The following is a 14007-nucleotide window of genomic DNA, read 5'->3' on the forward strand; positions in this document are numbered from 1 at the left end:
AAAGCTGACTCTTTTTGAGATCTGCATTGTCATCTGTGTATTTCACATTTAACATTATATCAGCAGCCTATAAAATGTCTCATGTTCAACATAGAAAACATTATACAGAGACAGCTTCTATCAGACAATTCTGCAATTACTTAATAAAATATTGGAATAAAATAAAGTTAGGCAGCATTTTCAATATTGCTTATGGACTTGACCGTCACTACAACATTTTTTAAAACACATCTGGAAATCATAGAATAACAGAATTGTCTGAGTTGGAAGCAATCTTCAAAATTTATCTAGTCCTACTCCCTAGCAATGAATAGAAACACCTGGACACAGCTACATCGTGTTGTTCAGAGCCTCCTCCAGCCTGACACTGAATGTTCCAAGGACAGGGCAGCAGCAACTTAACTAAATGAACTCCAAAAGAACATGGAGAGGGAATTGCAGTGGAAGAATAGCACAGGTAGGAAAAGGAGAAAATAATTTCCTGCGGGATTTTCTGGCGAGGAGAAGCAAAAAAAAATGAAACCAAAGCCAACCTCCCAGGACTACAGAAACCACAAGCTACTGAAAAGCGAACACCCCACCACGCCGCCACTTTTCCCTTCCCTCCCGCCCACCCAAGACCGCCCCGCCCCGCCCCGCCCCGCCCCGCCCCGCCGGCCTCCCCGCGCTGCCCGCCCCCTCTCGGGCCGCGGTTGAGGGCAGCGCTTTCCTGCCTTCTCACAGCGCATGCTCTTACTACCCATCGGCACGGGCTGGACGCATGCGCGGGTCCTCGCTGTGGGCAGCGGGCGGAAGCGGGAAGGCGGTGCGGCGGCGGCCTGTTCCTTGCCGCCCTCTCGAGTAGGTCGCGGGACGCGGAGTTGTGTCCTCACCGAGGGCTGAGGGGAGGAGTGCAGCTGCCCTGTGCTGCCCGGACTAGGTTCTGCTTTCAGCGTGAGCCCATGCACTTCTCTTCTGCTTGAACTGCCCCGCAGCCGTTCTCTATGGAGACCGAGTCCCCGCTGTGACAGATACAGTGTTATAACGGTTAGAAGTATCCATATATATGCTATTATTTCTTTTCTCCTAATCCTGTTTAAGCCAGTTTGGCGCTGAGTGCTCAGAAGAAAAACGTTTATATCATCAGTGCTTATAACGTTGTAGTTCTCATGCTAAAGTAAGCATCCAGGCCATTGGTTTTAAACGTGCTTTCTGGCAGTTGTTGGCTTAATGCTAGCCCTCACAGTTTGTGCACTGAGCTTCCTCTCTCTGCCTTCACAAGAAGTGCAGTTCTGCTGCTTCTCAGGGCTGAAGTGCTGCTGAGATAAATGGCAGTAACAGAACATTTTCCGCCAGAAATGCATAGATTTGGCCTGTTAAGCTGTACAATTAGTAGATTACAAGTTGAAATGAATAAATGAGTTTGTATTAATCTGTAAGAATTCTAATTGTATGATAGTAGTCAGCTCTGTTAGAGCAAAAATGGGCTGAACTTACTGCTGTTCACGTGCCCCTGAAGGGTTGTGGCAGCACATGCATCCAAGCAGCCAAGGGAGCAAGGTGTCATGCTGCTCTCTTGGCTTTTCCTTTTGTTTAGTTAGACGATGTCATGTTTTCTCCTCAGGTTACAACATGAGGGGAAAAAAACTTCCAGACTAGGTCTTTCTTCTTAAGTTGTCCTCTTGGTTGTACCAAAACTGCAATACAACAAAAGATTGCTCCTGTTGATGATGGGAGGATTGATCCAGGTTGTAGGACTTCTGTTTGTTTAATGGTTTTTATGAGAAAACTGAACAGAAACTATAAGACTACATTACTGTCTCTACATACACGTTTGTGTTAAAGGTGGATCATTGCCTTCTTCAGACTTGTTTTAGATCTTGCAGAGTGATCCCAGATATTGTGCTGAGTCCTTTGCGTGTTTGTAGGGGCTTCAGAAATATACCATTTTGGCTCCCCCCATCAGTTACATGCTAATGTTCTTGGCTGTTATGTCATTCTTCATGGCATTTTGGTGAGATTTCCTCTGAGTCCACATTTATTCTCTGATTTGGAGAATGACTTAAAGCACATCTCTGCAAGTAGCATCTGCTTTGATAGATAAGGAATTTCCTTGTGCCTTAAACTGCTATAGCTTGTCCCAAAATGACATTAATCCTCTTTATGGTATTTTCAGTGAAATGTTTCTTGTTACAGAGAAAAAAAGTAATCTTTCCAGTTTATCTATTGCTTCTTGAGATTTCTTTATTTTTCTGCTTCAGAGCTAATCTCATTTCTGGAAAGAGAGTACAGAAGAACAATCTATTAGTTGCAGTAATGCCTAAAAATAGGACCCATAGTGTATGCACACCTTTGACTTGAACAAAAGCTAATAGGTTGGATGGGTCTGTGTAATCCAGTTAGAAATGTAATTCTTTTTTATCCCATGCTGGATAATATGTCCTGGATTAATGTACTGTTAGAATAAAATGAATGCAACTTCGGTTTCCTCCCACTTGAACTTAATTCTAGGGTCAGGATGAAGAGTATCAATGGACTTATTTTCCAGTGTTGTTCTTTTCATGATTAAGAGCAGTTGCATTATCACACTTGCAGGGTCTGCAAGGTACTTCTATTGTCTGTAGCATGTATTTCATATTCTGACTATTTTGGTATAAGCAGTAAGCAGTGAAGGTTGTCTTACATCTCTTAGGATTGTATTATGAGCTCTTGTTTTTTTGTTTGTTTTGAAATGTCTTTTGACTCCCCTTCTGAAGATAATAACAGAATTGTATGTTTCAACTGGACATGGAAGACAAAAGTGATGGACCCATTCAACAAATAAATGCAGCGTGCAGTTATTCCTTTGTAATCTCTTTGTCATATTTTTGACTAAATGCTTGTTTCCCTTGATCTGGAGTGGGGAAAAAAAGTAGGACATTAATTGTGATTGTCTTTATGTTATTTTCTTTATATTACTGGTTCCTCATATCTACTCAGAGTTACGAAGTCTTTTGAGTGATAATTCCATTACTACTAAACTGAGTTATTTATAATTTGCTATGATTGTAAAAATTCAGTTGATCTTCATTGCATTCTAGAGATTCTCGAAAAGCATTTTCCAAAAGAATTCAGCAACCTGTATATCCAGAATGTATGTGAAGTGATTGTAACAGGAGGCTGACTTGACCTATCTGTCATGGCTGGTGTGTTTTCAACTGCAAGAATGCCCTCTAGACTGTTACAGCATGTTGGTATATTTAATTTAACATCAGCAGTACACGAGAGTGTTTTTGTGTGCCTGCAAGCTTGCAACCTGCAGTTTTCTGTGTTGAAAATATTGTAGAAAATTTTTACCCCCTTACTATGCTAGCTGAAGTGTAAGATGTGCTGTTTTGTGTTTCTTAGAGATACGTGGAGGAAGATCAGAAGTAGTGATTAATCTTTTGATAAGAACAAGTTTATACTTCTTCTTTACATTTCTGTACATTTCTTCTTGCATGTTTCTTAGTAAGAAAAATATTGCTTACTTTTCTGTTGTTATTCTCTCATTCATGCTGTGATACTGTTCAGATCAGCAGTTTTGTTTGTGACTGTGTGGTGTTAAATGCATTTGCCACTGCAGCTTGTGTTGTCTTAATGATTTGCAGTGTGCCTTAAAGGATTATAGAGCTAATCTGAGAGTTCAAGTTCTGGTGTGTTTTGTTTTTTTTTGTTTTTTTTTCCCAAACACATTTAAGATCTTTTAGTTTTAACAAACGTTTAAAAAGCATGTAGGGGGGAAAAAAAAAGAACATGACTTTCACAAAAGGGCTTCAATGCTCAGGTTCTGCCTAACACCCTATTTTGCAGTGTTCAGTTCAAAAATTACAGTCTTTAAACCACATCTAAGCTACTGCTTGATTCGGTAAGTGCATAGGCTTTGGGTTATATACTTTAACACTAAAGTTACCAGGCTCTCAAAGCTTGTTTCTGAGGTGTGTTGCAAGTAAAATGGAAAGCTAGTTCTTTTGCCTTCTGTATGAATTGATGAAAGGACTGTGAGCCTGACAGCTTTTCTTGTGCCTGCACCCGAGACAGCTTCTTAGCTTCCTAAATGAGGTCTGAGATTGTTAAAGTTAAGCTCCAAGAGAAAGAAATGAGGTGGAGTCCTTCTTTATTAAAACTTATTATTTTATTGTAGCATACTGTTTTCTTTCTGAACCTCAAGATGGAGACATCCTATGATTGCATTATCTTGGTGGGACATGTCTCAATGCATCCAAAAGAACAAATTCTAAAATTGCTGCTTATTTTTGTTGAAGGTTAACCTTTGTTTAAAGCTTTTTCTACTAGGCAGTTGTTCTCCAGTGTACTGTGGTTTAAGGTGTTTTATATGCTTTTGGAACATATGTTAATATTCCCTAGACAATTAAGATAGAACTATTGGATTATAGTAGACTGTTGAACTGTCAGAAATATAAAAGTTAGAAAATCAGGTAAAATTAGGTAGAAAGACAATTATGGGGTAGAGCAGAATGTGGAAAGTTCAGCCCATAGCTGTCTTCAGAGTTACATTTCACTTAGTAAGCAAGTGATGAATGATCTCTTTTTCTCTCTCTTCTGAATTCACGTGCAAGATGAAATCATTTACATAATTCTTTGATGGCTAAAATTATTAAGCCTTTACAGAGGCTGATCTGTATGTTTGTCACTTTTAGCTTTTGGAAGGCAATAGAGGTTTTTAGTTCACTGCCTTTTTCTTTCTGCTATGTGTGTTTTGAACCCATCCACTTTTTCTGCTGTTTGAGGAGTGCCCCGTGATGCTTCTTACCTATCACAGCCTGATGAGTAACTGCAATGCCACTTAGAGAATTCTACAGCAGCAGACTCAGATTTGAAGGGATGCTTGTCAGTGCTACGCAGTTAGCCTTTTGAGAACAAGAGACACCTGGCAGACTTACTTTCACTGAGCTGCTGTTAACACTGAGGAGAGTACTACAGACATCTGCATCTAGATTTGGGATGCCCGTGCTGTATCAATTTGATCTCAAAAATGTATTTCTGTGGGTCTTAGAACTACAGCATATACATGTGCATATGCATGTGCACGCATCCACATTAATGTCTTTATGTTTTAATTGCAGAGAACAAAAACCTGAGAGCGTCAGTGATTATTATTTAAAATACATGAACTTATTTTTACATGTACGGAAACTTAACAATTACAAAAAAAAGAACACCATAAACCATCCTTGTTTTCAACTTGTATATTATTTACATAAATTACCTAAATTGTAGGAGTAAACATGAAGTAAGTAGTGGAAATAATATGGCTACGTCCCACTGCATCAACTGACATATGGCTCCTTTTCATAAATTTTCCTTTCTAATCATAGAGACACTTGTAGAATATTTGTCCAATTGACATAAATGGCAAAATCTTTTGTCTCAAAAGAAAGCAAAGGGGCTGCAAAATTTGAAGGCGGTTTTTGAACCTGAATTTCTTTCTTTGTTTTGATTTAACAGCCATCTTTGAACTGTAACAAAATGCATCTTGCTGTTACACATCTCTGGGAAAAACAAACATCTCCGTAATTGCTCAAGTACTGTAACTGCAAGAAATTTAAGAAGTGTTAATTCATTATGTTGTACATCTTCCTAGCTCATTATAGTGCTGCTGAATGAAAAGTAATGTTACTGATTAACTCTGAAGTTCACTGTTTCTAGATGAAATAGATCAGATGAAATAAATTGTCATCCTGCTAGGTTGTAGTATGAAGTAGAATCATGGAATGGCCTGGGTTGAAAAGGACCTCAAAGATCGTCTAGTTTCAACTGCTATGTGCAGGGTTACCACCCAGCAGACCAGGCTGCCCAGAGCCACATCCAGCCTGGCTTTGAATGCCTGCAGGGATGGGGCATCCACAACCTCCTTGGGCAACCTGTTCCAGTGTGTCACCACCCCCTGTGTGAAAAACTTCCTCATAATATCTAACCTAAACCTCCCTTGTCTCAGTTTAAAACCATTCCCCCTTGTCCTATCACTGTCCACCCTTGTAAACAGCCATAAGTAGATACTTCCAACTGAAAAGTTTTTTGTTTTTTTTTTTTTTTTTTTTTTTTTTTTTGGAGCTTTCTTGTCTTGTGCATGCTGAGGTGAAAGTTACAGAAAAACAAACAAACAACTTGCTAACCTAATGTATGTTGTGAGGTAGGATGCATGGCACTGTGGCTTTGTTACTGACTCTGAGTACAAGTGGCTGGTTTTTTCTGAATTGCTTTTGTGGTTCTGGGGTTTGATGAAGGCTGCTGCAATTAATTCTGGGGATTACTGCATTGCATCTTGAGATCAGTGCCAGGTGAGGCAGCCTATCTGTGTCTTGGGCAGCATCATGAATGCAAGTCCTCAGCGCAGAGATCTGCTATGTGACTGATTCTCACTAACAGCTTCCCATTACTGTAAGGGCCTTTCTGTAGTGTGTGGTAAGCCTAGTCAGTTAACATGCAGTAACTCAGCTGTTTTTAGTTTTGCAGAGTTGAAATCTTTCCTAAAGCACAAAATGTTCTGAAAAACAGAGCAGTACAAACATAATTTGTCACTTGTGCACCCTCTTCTCTAAATTGCTGAAATACTGCGATTGAGCTCGAGCTTTATGTCTGCTTTTCGTGGCAACATGATTCTGCTTTTTCCATTCAAAGTCCCTGCTTGCTTTCTAGCATGTATTTTGTATATAAAGTATTCATACTCTTTATCCTTTATATTCACCAGCTGCTATTAATCATGAGTAAAATAATATTTTGTTGCCATTTTCAACACAGTGGAATGTTTTCAAAATAATCATGGAGGTCTGTCAAATGTTAGCAGATGTGTAGCAAATGTTACTGTCTCTTCCTGATGTATTTAATACTGAGACTGATCCGTCTGAAGTTTTTTAGTCATTTAATAAAACTCTCCCTTTAGAAAATAGATTTCCCCTTCTGAGTATGCTGGAACTTCTAGTAACTCTTAATTTGATGTATTTGGGTAACATCAGGAGTCTGTTTCTTGTCGTTTAGATATCAGCTATGCCTGTTCAATTGCTAAAGATCATTAAAGGAAAACTTGAGACTCAGCTTCCAAGCCACTTGCAGAGGGAGGAGTTAAAACATTTGCAAATAGGACTTGACCATACCAACAAATATTTCCAGGTAATTTACTAACAAACAAATTTTGGTTTGCTTTGAGATAGCTCCTGCCTAATTTGTGAAGTGTCCCCACATTTCAGCTATGTTGTTGACTTACTGGTGCTGTTTCTGTTGATCTGTTGCATATCTTTTTTGTCGGCAGTGTTGAACTTCATTGCATTGTTGCTATTGACTTGATTGGTTTGCAGTTCTTCCTCTTACCTAATTACAGTAGTATACAGAAGACTGCTGAAAATTGAGGGTTTTAGGGAGGGTGTAAATATGTATATTTAAATAGCAGTAAGCACTACTATGCTCCTTATAGATCATGTTTCTCTGTTACGACCGTTAAAGCAGTTTTCCTTTCTTGTATGAAGCAATTCAGTATCCATTTTTATGAAAAGATGTCTCTGTGGCAATTATCTGCACCACGGTGCTAATAGTTTTGTTATTTATTATCAGTTGTGCACTATATTTCTCTAGGAGTCCCAAATATATTTCAGATTCAAAGTACAGTCTAGTGAAGTGCAGAAGTAATATTTTCATTCCTAAAACAAATATACTATGTAAAATGCAGCATCAGTTCTTGAGGGTTTTCTTTTTCAACCTGTTTAATTTTTTGCATATATGCTACTGAAAATCCTGTTTATCATCTTCGATACTTACGAGGCAGAAAGTCAACATTATCCCAAGCTTACCTTCTGACCAGAATGAAAACAAATTCTGGAAAAAACCTTAGGTGACTTGTATCGTAAAGAAAATGGCACAAATATTTTAGAAACATAAACTGAACCAGTTTGTATACAAAAAGAACATCTTGCTTCCTCACCTGTGTATTCCCAGGTCCAGCCCTAGTGCTTTTCTGACTCTGTGTTGAGTCAGTTCAGGGAAATAAATTGCACAAGACTAATCATATTAACAGTGAGAGGATAGTTTTCACCTATTCTTGTTCTCTAGACTGATTCATTATGGTGTCAAAGAGATGCCAGGAGTACTGCAATTAGATAAATCAGAAAGGAGCAAAACTGCCTTTTTTGGAAGCGCAGCAGCATGTGATAGGAGGTGATTTGATGACGTAAATAAGAGTGATCCAGTCTCCGTTGGGTCTCGTAAGGGGACAAATGGAATTATCAATGAAGAGTGCTGCTTGTAAGCAGGGTTTTTATTCCTCAGGATATAGTTTTCTGTCTTCGTTCACCTGCAGGGCATATAGGCTTTCTTACTTTTAAAAGTTCTTTCTGCAAGAATGGTTGGACACTGACAGGGATTCTTGTTTGCAGAAGAAATACTCAAGTAGGCAGAAGTTGAATTAGAAAACGATTCTGCCAAAATAAATGTTTCCAATAGGTAAGCAGAATGATTATTAACAGACTAAGCATACATGTGATATTGTAATTGCTGGAAGTGCACAGAATCTTTCTCAGAATTTTGCTTGAAAAAAACTTCATGCTGCATGGATTAGTAGGTGGCTGAAATGGCTTGGCATAAAAACAGAACAACTGCAGGACTGATAAAGCTTGTGCTAATACACCATTAAATGTGTTGGAGATTCCAGTTCCGCAAGCCAAGCTTGAAGCAAGTGTGAGAATGCACTGATTGCAGGTTATCTTAGTGATGGCCCAGCATGCTACTCCAGAGTTTCAAAAAATCTTTCTGAAGAATATGGAGTTTAATTTGAATTTATGGGAAAACAGTACAAAAAAGTCCTTACCTCCTCAGTTGAGCTGTGCCCTGACTGAACCTGATGCCACCTCCTGTTAACTTTCTGTCCTCTGGACTTTACCCTGGCAGCTGAACCGAAAGTTGAGAATGTGCTGTCATGTCCCTACAGCACTGCTACAGCTGCCAGGTCGGCTTTTGGACCAGACTGAGGAACTAGGCTGTGGCAAGGAGGGAGACAGATTCACTAGAGGCATTGCACATAAGCAGTGTGAGGATGAGTCTAGAGGCATATGGAATGAGGAGGGATTTGGAAGAAGTTTGTTGAGTTTTAATGTACAGTGCAAGATTTGTGGGGGAGGATTGAATTTGAGCAGGTTTTTCCAGGGCAAATTTTAGATAAGTTTGGAGCCCAGGGGTTTTAGGTGAATTAAGAAAGCAGTGGGTGGCATTTGTGCTAGGAAAAGGATTAGAGAGTAGGTGTTCAGGATACAAAGAAAACTGATGGGGGCAGGCAGTTCTACGTAAGAATGGGGTACCAGAATCTGAGAAATCATTTGAAGATACTGGAATGTAGGAGGAAAAAAGTGGAAAGTAAAAATGGCCAAAAAGCAGAGTCCCTTTCTCATAAATGTATGCTGTTCTTTAGTGGATTGAGTGTTCTTTACTAAAAGAACATCGTGTTCCTGAAATGATTTGGCTTTATTGCAGATTTCATTACAAGAAAAAAATCTGTGGAATTTCTTTTACTGGTGAATACAGTTCAAGACAAATAATCGCAGCAAGAACAATTGTACCTAGTAATTGCAATTCCAAAGTTGTGATTTTGAGAATGAGTGAAAAACCTGTCTTTAAGTATTTATACACAGATCTCAAAACATTATTCTGCGGATGCTGATTGCTAAAATAAATATTTGATACCACAGTCCCTCTACAAAATGTAACTGTGTTCCTTGTGAAAAGCAGGAGCTTAACTGCTCAAGACACGTAGTCATAGATCTTTGACCTTTATTTTGGTCTTAAGTTATTCCTACTGTCTAAGAAGCAATAAAGCAATATGGTAAATATTAAATTAATTCAACATAGGGTGCTTTGTTTGTTTTAGTGTAGTAAAATTTGTATGCTTTGGGTTGGAAATGGAGAACTTGTGAATTTTAATTCTTTATAGAAAATAGTCAAATAAGCTATGTTGAATTTTATTTGGATTCTTCCTTAGTTAATTTGTTACTATAGTGTTAACGTTACTCTGAAAAGCCTCTACAATAGCAATTCACTGCTGTATATTTTATCTTAATGTGGTTTAAGAGGTGTTTACTAACATTTAAATAATGTTTCCCACAGAATATGTGCATTATAAGATCACAGTGATTTACCTGACTGTTGTCTTAGTGTTGCCTTTGTGCAGTTACAGATGATTGCATCTGTTGTCTCCTTACAAGAACCTTCTTATTTTATTTGCTGTCTTGTTTTATAGTTCTCTTAGATGTTCGTAGACTCAGTTTTCAAATTTCTGTATTTTTCTTCATTGAACCAATCTCTGTGATTTTATCTTTGAGGTAGATATAGTGCTTTATCTACCATACTGTGTAGAAATACGTTTGGCTGACATCTTTGTTTCCGTTGAAGATGAAACTTTATTGATGAGGTGCCAGGTTTCTGAAAAGCAAAATGAAAACCAACACATTTGTTCCAAAGGAAAGTTAACAAAAATTGCTACAGTTTGCTACAATGCAAGTTGGAAATTCACTGTAATGATTGAATATACACACACATACATATATTTGCATCTTTTAGAGCATTAGTGTTATTGATAAATCAATATATTGCTGAGTTTCCAAGTTTTGTGATGCGTTCTTTGTCATCCCAACTATTTTTTATATTACAGGATGTTGTTTATCTCTGTGTCTTTTATCTCTTGACTGTGATTTCATTTGGATATTTATGTTGTAATCCTTTGACAATAATTTGATACAAGGTTTTGAATGTCCTATTTATTTTAGCAACTTTTTAGCCTTTGTGCAAAAAGTGTGACTGTTGTGTTAATGATGTAAGCAGTAAAAAGGTATTTCCATAGCTACAATTTCTGTTTACTATCCAGGTCATAGCATCTAAGTAATTTAAACTTGTGCTATTTCATTCATAGTGCTTCCTTTAAATCTCTAGAAGCTCATTTATGCTGGCTTGTGCATGTTTCACCAATTAAAACAAAGAAAGATATGTTCTCTTTTTTTTTTTTTTTTTTTTAAGCTTATAGACATTTCATTTGTTATCAGTGCTTCGGTAACCAATAGATTGATTGTATGGTCCCAGTTCATGTATTTATATATATGTATTTAATTTTGTTCTTACTTTTTAGGGAATAGTTATTCTTTCCTACCCACTAACAAAACTTGGAGATGGTACAGACTTTTTCAAGATTGTTCTTCAAGGTACTCCATCATATTACACACTTTCATTTTTGCTAGACTTCTCAACCTTTTTTTTTTTTTTACGTTATACTGTTCCACCACTACTGATTGCTTTGTTTAGTATTCAGTAAAATTTTTATACTTGAAACATATTCATTCTCCATAAAAAATAGATTATTTTAAACTTTTCCATATAGGCTATACGGTATTTGGATTTACGGTTGACTTCTTGTTACAGAATCTTTTAAAATACTTTTCAGAAAATTCATTAGTTATGAGTACAGCATATTTTTAAATTACTTATCATAGAGAAGGTCTAAGAAAAATACAGAGTAAACAGTTACCCAGTGTATGCTATTTCAGTACACATTTGATATAGAACAGTATGCTAATTTGCAGTACATGTGTTGCATTGCTTTAAACTAACCAGTTCAGAAAGGGATTTTGAGATGGTTCTTCTTCTTTCTGTTAGGGAATCATCACTTGCTCCTTATAAGCCTTTTGGAATATATAAATTCTGTGTCTGTGACCCAACTGTAGGCTAAGGAGTTCAAATCCTACATGAAAATGCTGCTTGTGATTAGTGTTACCAGAGGTGAATGAAGTTGATGAGAACAAAGTCGTTTATCTTCTGGCTTTGGGGTTACTGAGGACAGCAACAAAACTTCTCAAGTCGTGCTAATTTCACAAGACTTTTCAGGAAGGTTAAGAGTTTTCATATATTCTGCACAGTCTCAAAAATAAGTTCACACATTTAAATCATTAGTGTTATTTCTGAAATGATAACAGCTAGAATAACCTTCTAAAATAACTTGATGTCTGTTTCAGTCTATCTGAAAGACTACTTACTTGATAGACCCATGCAGTGACTTGGGTTGGAAGGAACCTTATAGCTCATCCCGCTCCACCCCTTCTGCTATGGTCCGGCTGCCCAGGGCCACATCAGTCCTGGCCTTGAACACTTCCAGGGATGGGACGCCCGTAACTTGTCTGGGCAACCTATGCCAATGCCTCACAGCTCTCTGAGTAAAATGATTTCCTCATAATATCTAAATCTCACCTCTCTGAGTTGAAAACAATTCCCTCTTGTCCCATTGTTATCTGTCCATGTAAAGGGTTGGTTTTCCTCCAGCTGATAAATTTCCTTCAAGTACTGGAAGACCACAGTGTCGTCTCCCCAAGAGCCTTCTTTCTTCACCTCTCTCACCATGCTGGCCACCATCCAGATTGTTGATTTACCTATAGTTAGCACATAAACCCAATTGCACAGCTATTTATGTAATTTTCTGTTTGTAAATTAATTGGAATGAAAAATGTTATGTTCTGTAGATGCGTTTATTTTGGAAACCTTTTCCCATTGCTGTTTTAAAGAAGGAATGATAATTGGATACATTATTTTTTTCCTAGATGACACATGTTCAAGGATTAACAGCCTCAATGTTCTAATATATGGAAAAATGGCAGAAGATTGTGCAAAACTTATACGTAATGGGGTAAAATATATTCACTTTTTCTTATGTTATGGACTGTTTTCCGGAGATGTTTTTATTTTATCTTCATATAGCTATTATCAACATTAGAAGTAGTTTATTCAGTCTGTTCATATTTATAAACTCAAAAAAAGTATTTGTTTATGTAAACTTTTTGACAGTAATACTGAAATAGAGCAGTTCTTTTTGTCTGTCAGTGCTGTTTCCTTTACCTAGCAAGAAAAGGATTGAGAATATGGATGAAAGAGAAGCCGTCCATTTATGCTTCTAAGTCAGATGTCTTGCCACACTTTTGATAAGATTTTAAATTTTAATTGATTTAAGGTTTAAGTTACACTAAAACTTTTCTTTTTTATAATTTGAAGCTACATGCACAGACTTTTTTTATTGTGTATGTTGCTAGCATCTTACTTCATTAGAAAAGAAAGCTTGGTTTTATAGTTCCGGGGTAAAGGACATTGGCAAATCAGTCTGAGTTTGATGAGAGTGTGTTGCAAGCTGAAAACAATTACCTCAACAATTTTGATTAGATTGCCTGTCAGTTTGCTGACAGATAGCCAGATATCAACCTAAAGTATGCTGTATGCTATGGGCTCATGTTAGTGCTTTATTATTTATGGTAGGAATTCATATTGAAGATGGAAAGTTATTTAGTAAAGAAAACTGGTTTTTGTTTTCAGGTTCATGGAAATATTTTTATGAGCAACAATTTAAGGCTTTCTCAACCATGGAAATAGGAACAATTAAGTTAAAATTTTATCAAAGCTTTTCGGCTCAGATAATAGAATCACAGAATGTCTTGAGTTGGAAGGAGCCCACAGGGATCACCAAATCCAACTCTTGGTTCCATACAGCATCACCCAGAACTCAAACCGTATTTCCTGAGATGATTGTGCAAATGCATCTGGAACTCCAATTGGCTTGGTGTTGTGATCACTTCCCTGGAGAGACTGTTCCAGTGCCTAGCTACATTTCCAATAAGGAACATTTTCCTACTCTCCAGTGTGGTCAAGTATGCTTGGAATTCAGTTGATTTGAAAAGGCAGAAATTTCAGCAGAGAGGAGAGCCTATTAATTTGACCTTGAAATTGATGCACAGCTAATTTTAGCCATATGTGTGAACTTGGGGAAACGATACAGAGGGTCATCATTCTGGATGGTAATGTGTGCAGGTCAGAGGGTATTCAGTTGTACAGGAGATTCTGCTATGAATCAAAGCCTGGTTTTGATGTTTGTCTCATGCCATGCTGTTCTGCTTATGAGGAAGCAAAATTGTTTCTGACAGGTTCTTGGCAATACCAGGCAAAGTATTTGCAGGTAGGCTGATAACCATATATGGAAAGAAG

General features: G+C 37.6%; 1 protein-coding gene across 2 annotated transcripts in view; it reads left to right on the plus strand.

The window, feature by feature from the left end:
• The first annotated feature begins 682 nt into the window (after positions 1–682).
• POT1 (protection of telomeres 1) overlaps positions 683–14007 on the plus strand; it is a 60801-nt gene continuing 47476 nt past the window's right edge. The window contains exons 1-4 of one of the 2 annotated variants that reach the window (XM_048937719.1): positions 683–840; positions 6997–7128; positions 11120–11192; positions 12579–12664. In XM_048937719.1, coding sequence (XP_048793676.1) covers positions 727–840; positions 6997–7128; positions 11120–11192; positions 12579–12664 — 405 coding nt within the window. In that variant the 5' untranslated portion in view covers positions 683–726. Of the gene's footprint in view, positions 1027–6996; positions 7129–11119; positions 11193–12578; positions 12665–14007 lie in introns of both variants that reach the window. The other variant, XM_048937807.1, reaches the window with a different exon arrangement.

This window comes from Lagopus muta, chromosome 1 (assembly GCF_023343835.1).
Source record: "Lagopus muta isolate bLagMut1 chromosome 1, bLagMut1 primary, whole genome shotgun sequence".
Taxonomy (NCBI): domain Eukaryota; kingdom Metazoa; phylum Chordata; class Aves; order Galliformes; family Phasianidae; genus Lagopus; species Lagopus muta.